Here is a 20,687-nt window from a genome sequence, read left to right as displayed (position 1 = left end):
CATAAAGAATAGTGCTTAGATAACAACGAATATGTAATAAATAGTGCTAAACTAAAAATGAAAGCTGGTATGTGATAAATAGTGCTAAACTAAAAACGAAAGCTGGTATGTGATAAATAGTGCTAAACTAAAAACGAAAGCTGGTATGTAATAAATAGTGCCAAAAAGTGAGGTAAAGTACTGAAGGAAATTAAAGTCATAATGAAAAGGAGTGCAAAGAACTATCAGACATTTATACCATATACATAAAGAATAGTGCTTAGATAACAACGAATATGTAATAAATAGTGCTAAACTAAAAATGAAAGCTGGTATGTGATAAATAGTGCCAAAAAGTGAGGTAAAGTACTGAAGGAAATTAAAGTCATAATGAAAAGGAGTGCAAAGAACTATCAGACATTTATACCATATACATAAAGAATAGTGCTTAGATAACAACGAATATGTAATAAATAGTGCCGAAATGAGAGCATGTGCTCGTAGATATTACCCGTAAATGCTATTATTGTACAACTGATGAATAGTTAGTCCATTTAATAAAAATCAAAAGATTTTAAAGATCAAATACTAGATTTGGTCTGTTCTTTTTACTCAGCACTACTCGTTGGTCAAACCAGCATGAGAGCATTAAAAATAAAATCATAGAGGGAAAAAAAAGTAGGATCAGGAATGAGGCAGTCACCTTCGACCTGGATTAAATTTATAAAGAATGTGCCAAGGTTAGAGGAAATGGCCTGGAATGGACAATCCTTGCGTCGACTGCTCTCTTCTTTGTATACCTGATGGTGCAAGGAGAGAGAAAATAAATAAATACAGTGCTAAACGTTTACTTACTGTCTTACTCTCTCCCTATACCATCAGGTATATAAGGCAGAGAGCAGTCGACGCCACGCTTGTCAGTCCATGGCCACGTCCTCCAATTTCGGCAAATCCAGGCCTTGGTTGATTGCCTCATCCCTTATTGTGCCTCTATAGCTTCCTGTTGGGGTTCCTCTAAACATTTACAACTAATATTATAATCACAGACTGATTTCTTTTTTCTTTTTTTTCTTTTTGTAATCTCTCCTCAGAAAAGAGTTCTTCTCCCCGTACGAGGAATCCATCAAGGTTTTGTTCAACGAGCTGCCCCAGCTGCCGGACGTGCCCAAAGACTTCTTCCAACAGTTGCCCAACCTTCAGTACCTCCGTCTCCAGCACTGCGAGATGCTCAGCGTTCTCCCGGCCGGGATCTCAGACTGCACCAACCTGCGCATGGTTTCCTTCAAGGACAGCGGCATTCAGAACCTGCCCCCGGACCTGTTCCGCATGCCCGCGCTGCAGAGGCTTCATTGCAGAAGGCTGCCAGTGAGTTCGGCATCGCTGCTGCTTTTCTTATGGCGGTTGTTGATGTTGTTGGGGGTGCTGCTGTTGTTATTGCAGTTGCTGCTGTTGTTACTGCAGTTGTTGCTGTTGTTGCGGGTGCTGCTGTTGGTGTTGTTGTTGTTATTGCTTTTGCTGGGGGGTTTTTTAACGTTTCTGATGTCATTGCTGTTGTTATTGTTATCGCTTTTGTTGATGTTTCTGTTGTTATTGCTTTTGTTAATGCTTTTGTTGTTATTGCTTTTGTTGATGTTTCTGTTGTTATTTTGTTATTATTGTTGCTGCTGTTGGAAATGGGAGATTTTAACCCTATACGTACGTCATATTTTACTATCGTATTCATACGATGTGGGGAACGCTGTACCACCACTTTCCAAAGAGGAAATTTACTCGTTAATCCGATCCGTAGGCTTTGCATAGTAGTCTGTTAAAATGATTTTTTGAGAAATACTGAAAGTTTCAAAGAGATCTTCGTACTAGAAGTATTCTAAAATTTGAAGAATACAACCCCGGGAGTACAAAATGACCCCAGGGCGTATGGATAGGGTCAAATACAAAATGTGGCAAACTCTTCTCAGCCAGAATTGTTCTCATAGGCCTCAGCAAAAGCCACAAAGTTGTTTAAACCTTTATTTCTCCTCCCTTTGTTTGAGAAATATTCTCCTCTGCAGATGCATTGGATATCATCAGTAATTAATTCACAAAGTATTATTATTTTATTTATTTTTTTAGCAGTACCAGTGGTAGTAATAGTATCATTATCATTATTATTATTATTATTATTATTATTATTTTTACTAATATTATTATTTTTATCATTATTAGGCCTATTATTATTATTATCTTTTTGATATATTAACAAACTGTTTACTGCAACAGTTTATTTGACGAGATGACTTGATTGTTGATACAGATTTACTTCAAGTACTAGTTACACATGTGACACATTACATCCTAACTTTTCACAATACTTTCTTTTCAACTATGTCTAAATGTGGCTTATTTTCATTGCTACTATTATTGTTGTTGTTATTGGTGATATTACAAGAACTTGTAATTAATTTTTTTTTTATGTTCTCAATGTGGAAAGACAATCATCTGTTTATGACCGGCCGATTATTATTATCATTATTATTATTATTATTATTATTATTATTATTATTATTATTATTATTATTATTATTATTATTATCATTATTATTTTTATTATTATCATTATCATTATTAGTATTATAATTATTTTCTCTATCTTTGCAAAATTAAAAAAGGTACGAAGTCTGCCAACGAATGTGATGGAGTTCAGCCCCTTGACGGAGCTGGTCCTGTCGGGGCTGCTTCTGACGGCGTTGCCTGCACAGTTGAGTCAGCTGGCCAACCTGCAACTGCTGGATTTGAACTTCAACCCTCTGCAGACACTCCCTATGGAGCTGGCCAAACTGAGCAAGCTGAAAACCCTACTTCTCTCCGGTAGGTGGAAATTTTTTTGTGCAGAGTAAGTCTGATTCCTTGTTTGGACTTCTTTGTTGATATCCACCCTTGGTGCTCATATGGCCTTACTTTTTTTACATTATAATGACACTGAGTAAGACGCCTATCTGTCTAAGATGAAGATGGCCCCTTAAATCGGCAAAAATGGGTGGCAATCTGAGACCTTTTTGGCTGTATTTTAAAAATGGAATCTTTGTCAAGCAGATTGACTGTGAATTACTCGGATCATAAGTTAGCATCATAAATGGTTATGTTTGTTTATTTCTTGTTCACGTTAACTATTGTTTGTGGGTGGTTGACGGGTGCTCTGGTGTGGTTTGTTCCTTCTTTCCTATCAAACAACTATCGTCTTTATCTCTCCTCCTTCTTTTTTATGTTTGTTACTCTCTTGTAACACCTCTAATCTTCTGGCGTTCGTATGACCTTATGTAGTTGCGGGCGCCGTAAAACCTCTACTAAAACTAAAACTGACTGTTGTTTTTTTTCACTTCTTTTCTCTGTGCTACTATTGTTGTCTTGTTTGTATGTCAGTGCTAGTATTATACTCTAGATAAAACTAAACCACCCTCTCATCAGGTATTCCCTGGGTTGTGAACGCTGGCTCCAAGGTTGAGATTCCCTTAGAACAGTTTGAAGAATTCCTCAAGGAGAACCCGCCTCTCAAGTACTACATCGGCAGAGAGGTGAGCAGAACTTTGTTGGAGCCTTCTCGGATAAGGGAGAAAAATCTCGGAAGTCCCATGTGCAAGTTGTGCACCTTAACACTTTGTGGTCACTTGGCACAATAATGCACTGGTGAAAATTATCCGTTCTGGTCACCTAGCGCAGTTCTGCACCAGGCCCAAGAAGTCCATTGCAGTCGCTCTCTTGGCTGGATAACCAAATGGGGTATTTTGAACTGCTGGCTGTGTGACTGCAAAGTGTTAAAGTTCCCTTGATGGTCCAAAATCTATAAGAGTAGGTAGGCTTCGGCCGCCACCCATGCAAAATTCAAAATTTCCTACCGACTGAAAATGTTAAATGTTTCCGGCTCGCTCTTCTGACCTTATGCAGTTGTGAGTGCCGGAAAACACTTACCAAAAAAAAAAAGAAAAAACTTTGTTGTTAGTGGTTTTTTATGTATTGTTGCCATTGCAAGAAAAAAATGAGGATCAGCGTCTGTGATGTAGCAGTCAGGTGGTTGGCTGTGGCATGCAGGAGACCCGAGTTTGATTCCCAAGTGGGGAGAAAATGTCTGTCGAGTATCTCGGTCTTGCTACTGGGATGTTGTATACCTCTCATCCTGGGAAGCCTGCCTCCTACATGATCTAAATTTTGTTGTTTGGAGTGGGGGGGGTTGTAAATTTGTATATCACTCTCTAGTAACACCTCTGATCTTCAGCACTTACATTTTTTATGTTGCAAGTACCATAAAACTCTTACAAAAACTAAACTATGCAAAATATGAGTGAACACCAATTTTTTTAATATGCTCCTGTATGTCAGTGTTAAATGCTGTTCCACATATGTATCTTTTGACGGATGTGTAATGTTTTACAGCCCTTTCTACATGATTTAGATAAGTGTGTAGGGTTAGTTGCTTTGACTTTGCTTGTTAGAGCAAACCTGGCCTCTTTGTTGGATTCATACTAACTAAAGGCATCGGTGGCCTAGTGTTGTAATCGTGAGGTTGCGAGTTCGGGGGTTCAAGCCGCAGGCCCGACGTTGTGTCCTTGGGAAAGGCACTTTACACAAATTTTCCTCACTTCACCCAGGTGGTAATGGGTACCCAGCTATAGACAGTGAAAGATCTTGTCAGTTTGTTAGTGTTTGAGCGCTTAACCAGCTGAGAATGTTTCCGAGTGTTCTATTGTCTGCTGGAGTAATAATATAGTGTAAAGCGTATAAAGCTTGCTTTTGAGTGGGTACATGCGCTATACAAATGCTGTTTATTATTATTAAAGGAGAGAGGTTTTCAGGCGTACGTCCTCCATGCATTGGAGTCAAACTCACAAACTTTCCATTCCATTTGAAGATCTTTACCACCTTCACACAACGTGCACTCTTAGCTCAGTTAATATCATGTAGGTTTATGGTGCAGATGAGTCTGGTTTGAGTCCTTGATCGGGGGCGCTCTTGAATTTGGGTTGTTTGGTAGATTTTTCAAGGCTATACACCAACGTGGATCAGCCCTAAGAGATAAAAATTAAAGTAAGGTTTTTCCCTCATCCGATCTGGACATTGGGGATTGCCTTGTTAGTGAGACAACTTCCTGGGCCTTCGGCATATTGTGGTAGGGTGGCCAGTTCCTTTCCACGCCACCTTTACTTCCCCAACTGGAAGTCAGGTACCAAAAAAAATCTGTGTCCGAACCGAGGTTCAAACCCAGACTTTCCACTTCTGAGATGAGCGCTCCAAAGAGATATGGGCTTTAAATTCAAGGATCCATACCTTATATCCTTACACTGATGAAATGGTGTTGAACCCATACAATTACTGATTTGACACCACAGACATTAGTGGCAATGAGAGATGGTTATGATGGTTTAAAACGTGTTACAATACTGCGTAAAAACTTGTGAAAATACTTAGTAAAAACTTGTGAAAATACTTAGTAATTTTGATCTCTGAAAGTAATTTCTATCCGCTCTGTAAAGTAAAAAAAAATTTCAAGGCAGAGGAATTTTTTTTTTTAAAAAAGCAAAATTTCTGTATGTCCTTAATCATCTTGTGTTCACAGAAACTGATACAGATGTTCCACGAGTATGATCTGAACAAAAACTCCACCTTGGACGAGACAGAAACAGCAGCCCTGAACGCCAGCCTGTTCTGGAAGGTTCCGCGAGTTGGTTCCAACTGCATCAGTAAGTGACTTTTGTTTGGTACTCAAGTGTGTATTTGTGTCACGACGCGGTGGAATCTAGCGCTTGTCAACTCTTGGGCATGTGGAGATATTGGTATCATCTGAAAGCTGACTTATTTGCCTTGCCTCTAATGAAATAAGTTTCCTCTTATCTTGAATAGAATTCAAGATATTTGCGATTGAAGGAAGTGAGGTTGCCTGATTTCAGTGGTGAAGTCAGCGAGATAATAGCCGCCAAAGTTTGGTAATTCCAATAGCTAAAGAGTCTTTGAAAACAGAAAAATGACATATTTTGTGCCGTTAATCAATGTTTTTCAGTAAAAATTCACTTAGAAATGTATTTTTATATGGGCTTAAAAGAGGTTAAGCCAAAAAATAAAAATTCAATAAAAATGTCCAAACTGGTGGAAAAATGCCTGTTACTCCGATTTCGTTATTTTGACGAACGAGTGATTTCACCACGCTGCCTCACATTTGTGCTTTTTTTCCATCAGTGTCTCCAACATTTCATCTTTAGGTAGGTTGGTAGATTGATTGGTTGACATTGCTCTATCACAAAGTGTTAATGTTGTAATGGTCCATCCGCATACTTAATGACAATAATATTAGTTATAAATTTTACGTCGTAAATAGCACATTCCCGCTAAGAAAATGTTCAATGCACTTTACGCTAATGTAGAAAACACTAGCACCATATAGTTCCAATAGCGATCCTTCATCTCCATCTCTCTTTCTCTATCCATTTCTCAATGTATATCTCTCTCTCTCTCTCTCTCTCTCTCTCTCTCTCTCTCTCTCTTTCTCTCTCTCTCTCTCTCTTTCTCTGTCTATCTCTCTCTTTCTTCTCTCCCTCTCGTCTGTCTCTCATTTTCTTTTTCTTTATCTCTCTCTCTCTCTCTCTCTCTCTCTCTCTCTCTCTCTCTTGTGTCAATATGCTTCTCCTCCTTTTTTCAACAAAAACCTCTATTTCTGCTCCCTCAGCGGACACGGAGTACGGAGGTATCCCACCGGTCATCTTCCTGCTGACCAGTCTGGAGACCTTACACCTGGACTTCCAGGCCATCACGGCGGTGCCCGTCCACATGTGCCGTCTGCAGAACCTGAAACTGTTGAGTGTCTGCAACAACCCCCTGCTGGAGAGTCTGCCCGGCTCTCTGGGCCATCTGCCCAGTCTCAAAAGTAGGTGAAATTTGAGTCTAAGGTCAACAAAAATAGATCAAATTTGAGTCTGAGGCCCTCAAAAATAGATCGAATTTGAGTCTAAGGTCCCACAAAAATAGATCGAATTTGAGTCTAAGATCCACAAAAATAGGTCAGATTTGAGTCTAAGGTCCCACAGAAATAGATCAAATTTGAGTCCAAGGTCTACAAAAATAGAGTCTAAGATCCACAAAAATAGATCAAATTTGAGTCTAAAGTCCACAAAAATATATGAAATTTAAGCCTAGGTCCAAAAAAAAAATAGATCAAATTTGAGTCTAAGATCCACAAAAAGTAGATCAAATTTAAATCTAGGGTCCCCGAAAAGTTGGTCACTTTTCAGTCTAAGGTCCCAGAAAAGTAGTTTCTGAGGTCCCAGAAAAGTAGGTCAAATTTAAGTCTCAGGTCCCACAACAGTATAGGTCATATTTGAGTCTAAGGCCCTGCACACACTAGGAAACTTTCCATTCATCACATGGCTGCAAATGTGCTAATGAAGCAGGGTTTTTTTTTCTATTTGTCTGTTTTCTCTGTTCAGTAATGTCATACTTTACAGCCGTGCCAAGAGTGGAAATTTTATTTGTGTGCAGGGCCTCACCAGTTTTACAAGACCACTCTGTAGTAGCCGCCCTTCTACTTTTCTTTGATATTACCTTTGTTTAAACTAGCCTGTCCTTGATGAAATGTAGCCGTTATTGTGTTAAAAGTGAGCGGAATCATGAGGTGAAGATTTGCAAGTACAGATATGTAAGCTCCACTTAAAACCAAAATTCCATAAAGATAAATGAATGGGGTGTTTTTACCTTAATCCTCCTCATTAAGGATTATAGCACACTATTCTCCTCAGACAGTTTAAGATATGTCTATAGCAATTATGATATGATTGATTTGTTATATTCACCATAGATCATAGTACAGATAGTATAGGAGATTTCTTTTTTTAAAAGATCATTTAAGAGGTGAACTGCTTTGACTCTGGCTAGCAGGGCCAACCCAGTTTGTGTAGGGTATTAGGTGCCAACAGGAAGAAAGCCAAATTTCTCAAAAATATCTTTCTTTAAGCGATCATCAAACTCATGTCCTATTAAATGCATAGTTCATAGCAAAGAGTATAACTATTGCACCGCAGACTGAGGTCATTGTGGTGTGAGCCTTGACGGCATACATGGTGTTTTTTTCCTTTTAGCTCTGAAGCTGGTCAGCAACCCGTCCCTCCGCACCCCGCCCCATGAGGTGGTCAGTCGTGGCTTCATGTCCATCAAGGCCTACCTCAAACGTCTGGCGGGCGGGTTCACAGAGTGCAGGCGAACCAAGCTCATGTTTGTCGGTCTGGGAGGTGCAGGAAAGACCAGGTGAAGTGATGACGCAGGGGTTTTTTTTCTTTCTTTCTTTTCCCGTGTGTTTGTTGTGAGATGTAATGAGTGAAAGAGGTGATGGAGTGGGTGGTTGGAGGGTGCTCTGGTGGGGTTCGCTCCTTCTTGCCTATTAAACATCTGTCATGCTTGTCTCTCCTCCAACTTTTTTTTGTGTTTGTTGCTCACTTGCTAACCTCTAATCTTTGGAACTTATATGACCTTATTGTGTTGCAAGTGTATTAAAACTCTTACTAAAACTAAACTAAGAGATGATAGATGAATTGTTATCGTTTGCAGCGTCCTTGCTCTAATTATGAGCGTTGTCGTTTTTACTGTTTACACATATAAAGGATTATTTGTTCATTTTATTATCATCAACATCAACACCGCCAGATTCGTTGTAATGTAAGCACCTGCACCTGCTGCCCCCCCCCCCTCCCCTTCTCAACCACCTTCACTACTTCCGCCACTCTATCACCCTCCTCCCTCTACCCACGAGCCTCCCCCTCCCCCAACCACCCTACCACCCCCACCCCCCCAATTTTTTTTTTTCCCCCTTCGCCCCCCAAAATTCCAACCCCCCCCGGCCCTCCCACACCGGTTTTTTTTCCCCCCCCCCCCCCCCTTCCCCCCCCATATCCACTCTTTTCAAAATGCCTGCCTTCCACACAATACTCTCCCGAAAATATTTCCTGCCAAACTATTCTCAAATAATTTGTTTCACCTCTGACCTTTGACCCCCCCCCCCCCCCCAGCCTGCTGCGTGCATTGATGAGTGGCAAGAAGAAGACGGCTGGCACCAGCGCGGAGGACATCACTGACGGCATTCAGATCCAGCCATGGACCGTGCGGACCAGCGACGACATAGAGGTCACCTACAGCACCTGGGACTTCGCTGGACAAACGCTTTACTACAACACTCACCAGGTGCGGCTACAGCTTAGCTTAGCTTATTACCCGTCACGCCATCTGGCATTTAGGGCAGCAACAAATGATCTCCAGCTCTGTCTGTTTTGGGCCATCTCGGTCAACGACCCCCGCAAATTGGTTCCAGGACTTCATTTCAGACTCTACTATACGTCTCCAGGTCACTTTGCGTCTGCCCCTCTTGCGATGTCCTTTGGTGCGGCTACATGGGAGAATACTTGGGCCTCCTCTGTTTTTCTAGTCTTTTTTTTTCTATTTAAAGTATAATACGGATAGGTCGAACACAGAAAACTCAAAATCACACATCTGTCGAACTGTTTGCAGTCCTGTTTTTTATTTTTTATCTCTGTAAGATTCCCTCGAACTACGGATGCCTTGAACTACCGAGTCCGGTCCCGAAGAATTCGAGCTTTCCGTGTTATATTGTAGTTTGGTCTTCTTTTCCGAATTAGGGAGATCAGTGTGTTGGTTGGTTTGTTGTTTTCTTTGTACTAATAGTACGATTTTTAACAATATAATAGACCTTTGTCTGATGAATTTCTGGAAGTTACAGACAATATTGCGGGGTTTTTTTAGAGTGTTTTTTTTTTGTAGTAGTAGTAGTAGTAGTAGTAGTAGTAGTAGTAGTATTAGTAATAGTAGTAGGTAGTTGTAGTAGTAGTAATAATGGTAATAGTAGTAGGTAGTAGTAGTAGTAGTTGTAGTAGTAGTGGTAGTAGTAGTAGTAGTGGTAGTACTATTATTATTATTATTATTATTATTATTATTATTATTATTATTATTGTGGTTTTGTTGTTAATGTTATCATTATTATCAGTTATTCCAATCAAAACAGATTCAGTATTGATTTACCTGTGCCTATATTATTATCATTTTGATGTTCCAGTTTTTCCTGTCCAAGAGAGCTGTTTATCTCCTGCTGTGGTCTACAAGGCAAGGGTTCGAACACGCTGGTTTAGAGTTTTGGCTGAGTTCTGTGGCCAGCCACGCCCCCAAAACTCCCATCTTTGTGGTGGGCACACATTGTGACCAGGTCAGTTTGTGTTTGTAGATCTGTCTGTCACTCTTTGTCTGTCTGTCTGTCTGTTCTGTCTGTCTGTCTGTCTGTCTGTCTGTCTGTCTGTCTGTCTGTCTGTCTGTCTCTCTCTGTCTGTCTCTCTCTCTCTCTCTCTCTCTCTCTCTCTCTCTCTCTCTCTCTGTATTTTTAGTGGGTGGTTGGCGGGTGCTCTGGTGTGGTTTGCTTCTTCTTTCCTGTCGAACATTTATCGTCCTTATCTCCCCTTCTTCTTTTTTATGTTTGTTACTCTCTTGTAACACCTAATCTTCTGGCGCTCATATGACCCTATGCAGTTGCGAGCGCCGTAAAACCTCTACTAAAACTAAAACTCTCTCTCTCTCTCTCTCTCTCTCTTTCTCTCTCTCTCTCTCTCTCTCTCTCTCTCTCTCTCTCTCTCTCTCTCTCTCTCTCTCTCTCTCTCTCTGTCGCTGTCTCTATTTATCTGCCTCCCCTTCTCCTTCTTTGTGCAAGAAACTGCCAATAACTGTGTTGTGTGTCTTTCTGATGTTTTCCTTTCCAAAATGTGGCTGAAATTGTGCAGAGTTTCAACTGATATAACAACAACAACAGCAACAGCAACTGCAACAACAGTAACAGCAGCTATAAAAAAAAAAAACAGCTAAAATAACAACAGCTGTGACAATGACAACAATTGCTGAAACAGGCACAGCAACAACAACTATAACAACAGTTACAGCCATAACAAAAACTACTACAACTGTAATAACAGCAGCAACAACAATTACTTCTGCAACAATAGCAGCAACTGAGGAGAGTGGGAAAGGGCCATGCCCCCCCCCCCCAGTCAGCTAGAATAGGTGACAAAATCTATGAAAATAAAAAAACCAACTATGGAACTAAAAAATAAAATGCTAACAAAAAGATCTAAATATTGTAATTCATATTCTGTTGGGGTTTTTTTCATTTTAGTATTGAAATATTGTACTTGCTGACTGACATTCTTGTAGTGAATGATTGTCTGATACAAATAAAATCATTAACATGGCGCCCGGAAAAGGTATATGAGACAAAAAATCAATTTGTAACAAAGACAGCAATTGTAACAACAGCAACAGCAACAATTACTAATACAACAATAGCAACAACTGCAAGCGTGGGTGGTTGGCAGGTGCTCCGATGTGGTTTGCTTCTTCTTTCCTATCAAACATCAATCATCCTGATCTCTCCTCCTTTTTTGTGCTTGTTACTCTCTTGTAACACCTCTAATCTTCGGCACTTATATGACCCTTATTGTGTTGCAAGTGCCATAAAATTCTTACTGAAACTAAACTTGTCCCCGCGGTTTTATGCAAAAAAAAATCTGAAATTATGCAAACTGAGCCCAAAAATGTGAAATTATGCAATTCTGTTAATTTTTAACAAAGAATGATAAAAGAAAATAGTCAGAAATTATGCAAAAAATGGTCAAATTTAGGTAAATTATGCGGGTTGCATAAAAACCCTTGGGGGACAGCTAAACTACTACAACAAGAATGATTTCTTCACCAGGTGCCTAAAGCAGAGATTCCCAAGTCGGACCTGATGGAACGTTATCCTCAGATAGCCGGCTTCCACTTTGTCAGTTCCCTGGTAGGAACGGTAAGTTGACATGTCCGCGGTTTTTTGGGGTTTTTTTCTCATTGCTATGTTTAGTTTGGAAGACCAATGATGACATGGAGGCGAGCGGTACAAGCGGAAATGGAAAAAACGGGGACATCATTGAAACAGCTTGAAAAAGGATACACGGGTCTGTTGTTGATGGCCTATGCTCCACTGGGAGTTAAAAAGGGCAAGAGAGAGAGAGAGATGTTTTGTTTAACCTGAAATACCTAGAGATGTCATCCTTTCACGGTCACAAGCTGCCATTGCACATTCTTCTGTACCCAGGCCAGTCCGTGTTTTAATGCATTTAGTTTTGTAGACATTTTTATTTTCTTGATTGATATCAATTTGTTCTCCATTCATCAAAGCAGAATTAATTGTGACTGCATTTCTGTGTGATAAGAACCAGTGCTTGCGGTCAGGATTTTCACCATTGCATGCTAAAAAAATATCTTAGTTTGATGATTCCAGCAAAAGGAAGTCTATTTTATTGAGTGTCTCCATCTTTGTGTATGTATATAGTGTGAAAAGGATATTTCCAAATAAACTATCTCTCTTCCTTCTTTTCTGTGTATGTTACTCTCTAGTAACACTTCTAATCTTTGGCACTTACATTACCTATTTGGGTTGCAGTTGCCTTAAAACTCTTGTAAGGGTGGTTGGAGGGTGCTCTGATGTGGTTTGCTTCTTCTTTCCTATCAAACATCTATCATCATTATCTCTGCTCCTTCTTTTTTTGTGTTTGTTACTCTCTTGTAACACCTCTAATCTTCTGCACTTTTATGACCTTATTGTGTTGAAAGTGCCATAAAAAAAACTTACAAAAAAACCAACTCTTACTAAAGCAAAAACGAAGCCGGCTGTATGTCCTATTTGTGGTGCAAGTACTGTAAAACTCTTACTAAAACTAATACTAAGCCTCATGTCTCCCTCAGGGCATCCAAGAGCTGGAGAAGGAGCTGCTGCGTGTGACCTTGGAGCAGAAGAACATGGGGGAGAAGGTCCCCAAGGTCTGGCTCAACATGGAGAAGAAGATCCTGGCGTGAGTAGCTATGTCGCTACCTTAGAATTACAAAGTTCTATCTGACTTTTTCGGACGGTTTGGAATTACTAAGACCATGAGGTCAGAAACCAAATGTTCTATCTGCTCTATCAGAATTGTAAAGTTATTCGGAGTAGTTATCAAGATATTCAAAAAATTGCATCAGAAAAGGCTTGACATGATGTGAACCTCAAAATTTTTTACGTAAAATTTCTCAATACTAGGTACTGAGCAGATAGAAGTTTGTAATTCTAAATTAGCGGTGTGTCTTATTGAGCAAAATTGACAAAGCTGAATTTCAGTGTGGATGGTTGGCGAGTGCACTGGTGGGGTATACTCCTTCTTTCCAATAAAACTTGTATTATCCTTATCTGTCCTCCTTCTTTTTTTATGTTACTCTCAAGTAACTCTTAAGAGATGAACAGAATTTCATACTAAGATTTTTTTTAAATTTCACTGTTTTCTATCTTTGCATCCTCCCCCTTCCCCGTAGATCAAATGTTTTTAATCTTGACACTTTTATCTTGTATCCCTGATAGATTCATCCTTTTCTGTCATGACCCCACACAAAGTTATGTTTTGGAAAAGTTCACCCTCAATTTGTCCTATGAATTCTTTTACACAGGGCGAGAGCACAGACGAGCATTCTACCCTGGAAGGTGATCAAGGATTTTGGCATGGAAGTCGGAATCTACGATGAGAAAGACGTAAGTTTTCACTTCCTTTCATGCTTGATTGTTCTAAGTTTATTCTTTTCCAGTTCAGGGCCATGATGTTCAAAGTATATGAACAAATATTTTCCAAGTAAAAACTTTTTCAATTATCGTTCTGCTACAATGTCTTTTTTCTTTAAAAAAACACTTGCCTGAAATGTTTGCTTTGAAGTTAGCTTCAGAGGTGAGATGCAAGTCTGCTCCTCACACCAACAGATTCTTTACACGATGAATTAGGTAATTATTGTTTTCGGGGGGATTGTCAATTTTAATTATCTTATAATCGAAAGCCAAAAAGAGAAATTTGATGAGTTATGCATACATATGGGCACATGCGCTCAGTATGTGGGAAGTAGTCGCTTGTACAGGGGATTGTCTTGAACAGGGGCGGGCCATTAGAGATCATTTGATTTTTCACATTGGCTGGCCGTGACAGGCATGGTTGAAGCAGCTCACCTTTTAAGCGATCTAACATGTGTGGATGGTGATGTAAAACACAAATTTTAATGTGTCATGACGCGGTGGAATCAGACGCTCATCAATTTTTGAGCATATGGAGTTATTGGTATCACCTCAAAGCTTGTTTGTTTGTCTTGCTTTTAATAAAAAGAAGGTCTATCTGTCTGCTGTAGAAGTCGATATATTTCAGATTGAAAGAGGTGGGGGCGACTTAGCTTCAGAATAAAAATTAGCTAGAAAATAGCTGCTAAAGTTTGTTGTCTTCCAAAGCTAGGGAGTTCTTGTTAACTGTAAATTTACTTTTTTAAATTTTGTGTTCCTTTAATCAATGTTTTTCAGTAAAATCCACACAGAAATGTTTTTTTAATGGGCATAAAAGGTGTTGAGCTAAAAAAACAAAAATTCAATCAAAATTGCCATACCAGCAAAAAAAATTCTGTTTTCTTCTATTTCATTATTTAGAGGAGTGCCTAATTTCATCACGATGCCTGACAAATAGCAATTTCCCTTTCCATTTGCCACATCAGATCCGAGAGGCGATTCAGTTCCTGCATGAGCTGGGCACCGTGCAGTACTTTGACAACGACTTCCTGCGGCAGCAAGTGGTCATCAACCCACAGTGGATTGTCAACGTCATGTCCTGCGTGGTGTCGGTGAAGAACTCTCCTATCCAGGTACGACGTGTATGCTGCGTTATGTGCCTTAACTTATTATTCAGATCATTATTTTTTTTGGCAGTAAAAACGCATTTGGACGTGTTTAATTTGTAGTCCGGCTAAACAATTTGACGGTATGGAAATAAAACGGCTTTTACAGATGTTGCAGTAAACATTATAATGGCATGTTACATATCATTGGAAAGGTGATTGAATGTTGATATTCACTGATGTTACAAAAGCATTAAAATGGAAATAACGAAACAAACTTAAGACCCTTTTAGAATTTCTGTTATAGCGGCAATACGTCCAAATATGTTCCCAGGCAGTTACGGATCAATCTGCAGTATGCTTGAGAAGATTTAAAATGTTGCTAAACGTGGACTGTGCTCTGCACCTTGTGTGTCATTCTAACTCACTGCGCCCTCACCTCCCTCCAGGACCACCATGGCAGATTTCTGCACCGCTACATCCCGGACATTTGGTGTTCTTACCCTGAAGAGCTCCACCAGTGGCTGCTGCAGCTCACGGAAGAGTTTGACCTGACCTTCCCGCTCCCCAAGGAAAACGTCAACATAGTGCCTTGTCTTCTGCCGCAGGAAGTGCCCTCCGAGGTCAGCATGTAGCCACGAGTCAGAATAATACCAGCCGGCCAAGAAAATTATTTTGAATTTATACCTAAGTCTAAGTCAGTGGAGGTGGCGGGTGTTCTGGTGTGATTTGCTTCTTCTTTCCTATCAAACATCTATCGTCCTTATCTCCCCTCCTTCTTTTTTATGTTTGTTACTCTCTTGTACCACCTCTAATCTTCGGCACTTATATGACCTTATTGTGTTGCAAATACTGTAAAACACGTACTAAAACTAATCTAAGTCATGCTGATGTCAAAATCAATTGCCAAAGACAAATTTATTGAAACAAAAAAATTTGTGATAAATTTGTTGCTTACTAGGATGTGTAGTCGATTACTCAATTAATCATGACATCAGCTGACAACAATTTGTGTAGGTTTATCGCCCCTTTCAACACTGTAAGGTTATTTTACTCTCATCAGCCAGAATCAATTTCACAGATTTTACTGAACTGAACTGCTAGAATTAAATCGGTGCTGTCATTGAGAATTCCCGTAGGTTTTGCTTCGATATCTATTCATGGGTGTGGAATTTGTTTTATTGACTGTCTCTGTCTTTTGTTTGGGGTGTATCTTTGCAGCCACGGTTGGTCCAAACTGGCCCTGATCTAAATATTGCTTCAGTAGGGACCATTATTTTTTTCCTCACATGTCTTTTTTGGAGGGATGCCATAGTAATGGTTTTATTCATAGACGTATCTGACAATTGCTGACTATGAGAATAATTATAAGTAAATACAATGATTTTTTAGATATGAAGCAATATCCCCCTATCATTTTGTCCATGATTTCATACTACCTTTAAAGTTAGTCGCTGGTCTTCTTCCTCCTCCTCCGCCTCCTCCTCCTCCTCCTCCTCCTCCTCCTCCAGTTTGTTTGTATCGTTAAGTGCGTGTGCGGCTATCTATTTTTTTGTGTCTTTTATCATCTATTCTAGCTTCTAGCTCTCCTTAGGCTGTTCTGAGGGGGTGGGACACATCACATACCCTTATCCCACTCTCTTCGTGTAGAGAGAGCAAATTTTGAAACTATCTAGTAAGGAACTTAAACATTTACACGACAAAAAAACTCATGTGTGTGTGTCCTCAGCTGGACTGGCCTGTGCTGGATGATATGAAGGTGGTGAGAGAGACGAAGATGGTGTACAAGTTTACCTACCTCCCTGCGGGTCTCTTCAACAGGGCTCAGGTAAGTTTGTCCTCCACTTAGTTGTAACTGAATCATTTTTTTGTGCGTCTTTTGGTGTGACCTTACAGTTCTATTAAACACCTCCGAGTATTGATCGTTGATCTAGTGATTAGACTGTTGGGATCGCAATCAAAAGATCATGGGTTCAAGCTCCGCCAAGGGATCGATATTGTGTTCTTGGGAAAGGCACTTTATACAAATTTCCCGCTCTACACGCATGTGGGAATGGACATTTAGTTAAAGACAGCGAAAGATCTTGCCAGCTTGTTAGCATTTGAGCGCTTAATTGGCTGTTTGCACTGTATGCTTCATGCAAAGCCAAGAATCTTTCTCAGTGTCCTAAGGTCTACTGGAGTTATATTAATTGTAAAGTGCATATTAATTATAAAGTGCTTAGAGCAAGCTGTAGAGCATTGTTGTGCACTATATAAATACAGTTAGTGTTTTTACTCATTTCAAAGGCAGCCCAGGCTGTGTGCACTTCTTGGGTTTATTTTGTTCTTGACTAGACCCTTAATTGACCGATTAGCTCAAGACAGCTGGAGAGAAGGCACAGTAGGTATGATGAAAATATGCTAGCCTTATGCCTGGTAGGATGTGGCACACGACAAGTGGGGGATTTGTACCCCTGTTAGTGGGATAGTAAAACATTCAGTCCCTCAATATGCTCAGGGTTATGACTTAATCTTGTCTTCCGTTTCTGAAGGCATACTTTGAGTCCTAGTCTTTGCTGCTTTTAATTTAGAAACTGCAGAAGTGGCACTTCTCAAAGATTAATAGGGTTATTAAACCTATATAAGCATACACATGCACGCATGAACACACCAACCCACGTACGCACACACACACACGCACGCACTCACACATCTCAGAGAATATTGTCAATTGCTGGGATGCTACCTTTCCAGGCAGAGGGCTACATGACTTTACTGTGGCAGTCTTATTGTACGGTTTATATTGACTCGACTTTCAAGGGTATATTTTTATCATGGAGGGCTTTATCTCTCCTGTGATTATGTTCATGATTTCAAACTACATTTAAAGTCACTAGTCTTCTTCTTCTTTTCCCTTCTGTTTTCCTGTATATGACGACATCATTCTTCTGTGTTATAAGCTCTCATAAACCTGTGGGTGGTTGGCGAGTGCTCTGGTGTGGTTTGCTTCTTCTTTCCTATCAAACAACTATCGTCCTTATCTCCCCTCCTTTTTTTTTCATGTTTGTTACTCTCTTGTAACACCTCTAATCTTCTGGCGCTCATATTACCTTATGCAGTTGCAAGCGCCGTAAGACCTCTACTAAAACAAATCTCATAAATCTAGATGTTTTTTTGCTCTGTAACGAAAACCATCGTGGGCGGTTAGCAGGTGATCTGCTGTGGTTTGCTCCTTCTTTCCTATCAAACATATTATTATGTCAAAAGTCATTCTTTTCTCTCCTCTTTCTTTTCTTTGTATGTTTCTCTCTAGGAACTCCTCTAATCTTTGGCACTAATGTAACCTATTTGTGTTCCAAGTGCCACAAAACTCTCTCTAAAATTAAGACTAGTACAAGATTTGGTTTGCTTTGTAATTCACTTTTTGCTAACGCAAAGTTTTTGTCTGTAGGTTCGTCTGTTCCAGTTCTCGGACGGTAAATTCATCTGGAAGCGAGGCTCTCTGCTCAACAAGAACAAACATCTGGCTCTGATACAGCAGACAAGGTCAGCTACAGGGAATGTCATAGAATAAAGACTTAAAATATATCAAGCTTTGCGTCAAAAAGGGCTCATGGTACAAATTAGGCAAAAATGTTTTTTGGGTTTATTTTATTTTGCTTTGGCTATATACTCCATTATTAGTTCCAATTTGTTTAATCATGTCCCTTATGAAGTCCAAAAGGCAAAGCTTTTGGACACTTTAGAAAATGCTAAATGTTTCCTCCTTTTGTTTTAATACAGTGACTTTTTAACTACTTCAACCTTTCAGACTTGAAGAAGTAGAATCTGGTCATGCAGGGAACTAATGTGAAAACAACCAACTGGAGTCCTACACGCTCATATGACCTTATTCAATTACATGTGCTGTAAAACTCTCACTAAACAACCAATCCTTGATATCCAAATCTCAATATTTATTTTATTTTCATCACTTTGAAGAAAAACTGTTCATGGATCACCCAATGATGATGCATTTCGCATAAAGGATGAACCAGGATTGAAATATCTGATGAAACTTTTGTCTGGTCGTCCCTCCCAGTGACTCAGAGCTGCTGGTCAAAGTTCAAGGACCCCGGCCCGAGAACGTCGTCTTGCTCATCCATGAAATCTTCGAGTCCCTCATCCAGGAGTCATTCCACGGTGTCATCTACGACTTCCTGCTTCCCTGCCCGGACTGCATCATGAAGGAGGTAATAATATCAGTGACGCTTGATGAGGACAGTAGTCTGTGAAGCAATATAGTATGATAATTAATATGTATGTCTGCTTATGTGGTACTGTTAATCTGTGGTCTAAATGATTTTACATACAATTTTTCTGAGAAAAAAAACTTGGAATAGTATGTAAAATATGTTTCTACGACTCAGAACAATTGTAGGATTTTGATAGAGTAGATAGAACACTTGGTTTCTGACCTCGTGGTCAGCTTATTAACTCAAAACGACCAGAAACGTCAGATAGAACTTTGTAATTAATAATAATAAATGACATTTATAGCGCTTAACCCCAATTAAAATACACAGGCTCTGAACGCTTTACAATACATTACAATGTACAACAGTAGCAAAAAATGTTGTGTTCTGACCAAATGAAAATCACTCAAAATTTTCAACTTATTAATTTAAAAACAGAAATACATCAGCTGACATTTGAATGAATCAAAGGATTTGATCTCTCTTAAAGTACTCGCCAAAGCATTCTAGATCTTGGGATCTGAGGTAGCGATACAACACTAAGGAATGACCGCGACAATTTGCTCTTGTTTGACTCTCAGGGTACTTTGGAGCCTAGTCTGTTTGAGGGCAGCCTGGTCCGTCGTGCTCGAGAACACCGTGCGCCGTTCCTGCAGTGTCGAAAGTACTTCCATACCATCTCCATGGCGCAGTTATTCGGTAAGGTCTAGTTTTGTGTATCACTAAAGCGCCTATTAGACTCAAGCTGCTTATTTGGAAGGTGCCTCTTTCTCTCTTGTTCTTTTCTTCTGTCTCTACACCCTCCCCCCCCCCTCCCTCATACCTTATCTTTCCTTCCCCTGAAGAGACATCATGCTGATAGACAGTGCCACCCAGTGACTTTGATGCTCACCTCCAGAACCCCCTCCCCCACCTCGAATAAAGTTCATGCCCACAGACATTGCTAGTGATAGTGACTTTTATGCTAAGACTTTAGTACTATATTTCTGGCTCCGCTTATACAGAGTACTAGTGACTTTGATGCTCACTTCCAGAGCTCCCTGGCCATCATGACTTTAGTTCATTCTCTCATTCATTCTCTCAATCTCCCCCGTTCCCCCACCCTTCCTCACTTTGGCCATCTTTTTCTTTCTAGCCTTCCTCCCCTCACACAGAAATCATGCCAACAGACAGCGCCAGCGACTTCGACGCTCACCTCCAAAGCTCTCTGGCCATCATGACTTACATCTTTTCTCCCTACCCCCCCCTCCCCTGCCACACTTCCCCACTTTAGCCATCTTGACTTATGTTCTTTCTCTCTTTCTCCTCTCCCTCTCCTCACACAAAAATCATGCCGACGGACAGTGGCAGTGACTTCGACGCTCACCTCCAAAGGTCTTTCTCCATCATGACTCTATCTATCTATCCCCCCCCTCCTCCCCCACCACACTTCCCCACTTTAGCCATCTCGATTTATGTCCTTTCTCTCCATCCCTCTCCCTCCCCTCACACAGAAATCATGCCGACAGACAGCGCCAGTGACTTTGACGCTCACCTCCAGAGCTCTCTGGCCATCATGCAGCAGCTGAGCCAAGGTCTGAGCACCGACTGTGCAGTAATCTACAGCTCGCTGGATGTGGCAGACGACAACGATTCTGTCCGCATCAACCCTGCCTGGGTCAAACGAGACCTGGAGAAGGCAGGCCTTTCATGGTAAAGCACAGTGTTCCAGAAATGTTTTTGTTTAAATTTTTTATATTTTTTATATTTCCTTTTTTGTTTGTTTTTTTGTTTTTTACT

General features: G+C 40.2%; 3 protein-coding genes across 3 annotated transcripts in view; all 3 read left to right on the top strand.

Moving 5' to 3' along the window:
* The window catches only part of LOC118477477 (erbin-like), a gene marked incomplete at its 5' end in the record, with an annotated part of 4,006 nt that extends 250 nt beyond the window's left edge, over nt 1-3,756 (top strand). The window contains 3 exon segments of the mRNA XM_035969017.1: nt 1,071-1,344; nt 2,628-2,826; nt 3,424-3,756. Coding sequence (XP_035824910.1) covers nt 1,071-1,344; nt 2,628-2,826; nt 3,424-3,635 — 685 coding nt within the window.
* A 1,791-nt stretch (nt 3,757-5,547) lies between these two features.
* On the top strand, nt 5,548-11,164 carry LOC118477475 (probable serine/threonine-protein kinase pats1). The gene is made up of 6 exons (XM_035969010.1): nt 5,548-5,690; nt 6,671-6,868; nt 8,076-8,241; nt 9,000-9,171; nt 10,058-10,204; nt 11,159-11,164. The coding sequence occupies exons 1-6, from the start codon at nt 5,579-5,581 to the stop codon at nt 11,162-11,164; spliced, it is 801 nt and encodes a 266-aa protein (XP_035824903.1). The 5' UTR covers nt 5,548-5,578.
* Nucleotides 11,165-11,652: 488 nt separating this feature from the next.
* Nucleotides 11,653-20,687, top strand: part of LOC106011403 — a gene marked incomplete in the record, with an annotated part of 26,011 nt that continues 16,976 nt past the window's right edge. Inside the window, 10 exon segments of the mRNA XM_013080922.2 lie at nt 11,653-11,827; nt 12,766-12,872; nt 13,498-13,579; nt 14,572-14,718; nt 15,141-15,314; nt 16,421-16,519; nt 18,125-18,219; nt 18,755-18,905; nt 19,490-19,607; nt 20,402-20,600. Of these exon segments, the coding sequence (XP_012936376.2) occupies nt 11,771-11,827; nt 12,766-12,872; nt 13,498-13,579; nt 14,572-14,718; nt 15,141-15,314; nt 16,421-16,519; nt 18,125-18,219; nt 18,755-18,905; nt 19,490-19,607; nt 20,402-20,600 (1,229 nt within the window).

The sequence above is a fragment of the Aplysia californica genome, unplaced genomic scaffold, assembly GCF_000002075.1.
Source record: "Aplysia californica isolate F4 #8 unplaced genomic scaffold, AplCal3.0 scaffold00105, whole genome shotgun sequence".
NCBI lineage: Eukaryota > Metazoa > Mollusca > Gastropoda > Aplysiida > Aplysiidae > Aplysia > Aplysia californica.
The sequence above is the reverse complement of the archived record's forward strand: the minus strand, read 5'-3'. Positions and strand labels throughout refer to the sequence as shown.

What these genes read in the sequence shown, in the direction of transcription:
- LOC118477475 (XM_035969010.1), top strand. Translation starts at nt 5,579, where the DNA reads ATGTTCCACGAGTATGATCTGAACAAAAACTCCACCTTGGACGAGACA. An exon ending in AGTTGGTTCCAACTGCATCA is followed by an intron (nt 5,691 to 6,670) that starts GTAAGTGACTTT and finishes CTGCTCCCTCAG; the next exon opens with CGGACACGGAGTACGGAGGT. An exon ending in GGAGGTGCAGGAAAGACCAG is followed by an intron (nt 8,242 to 8,999) that starts GTGAAGTGATGA and finishes CCCCCCCCCCAG; the next exon opens with CCTGCTGCGTGCATTGATGA.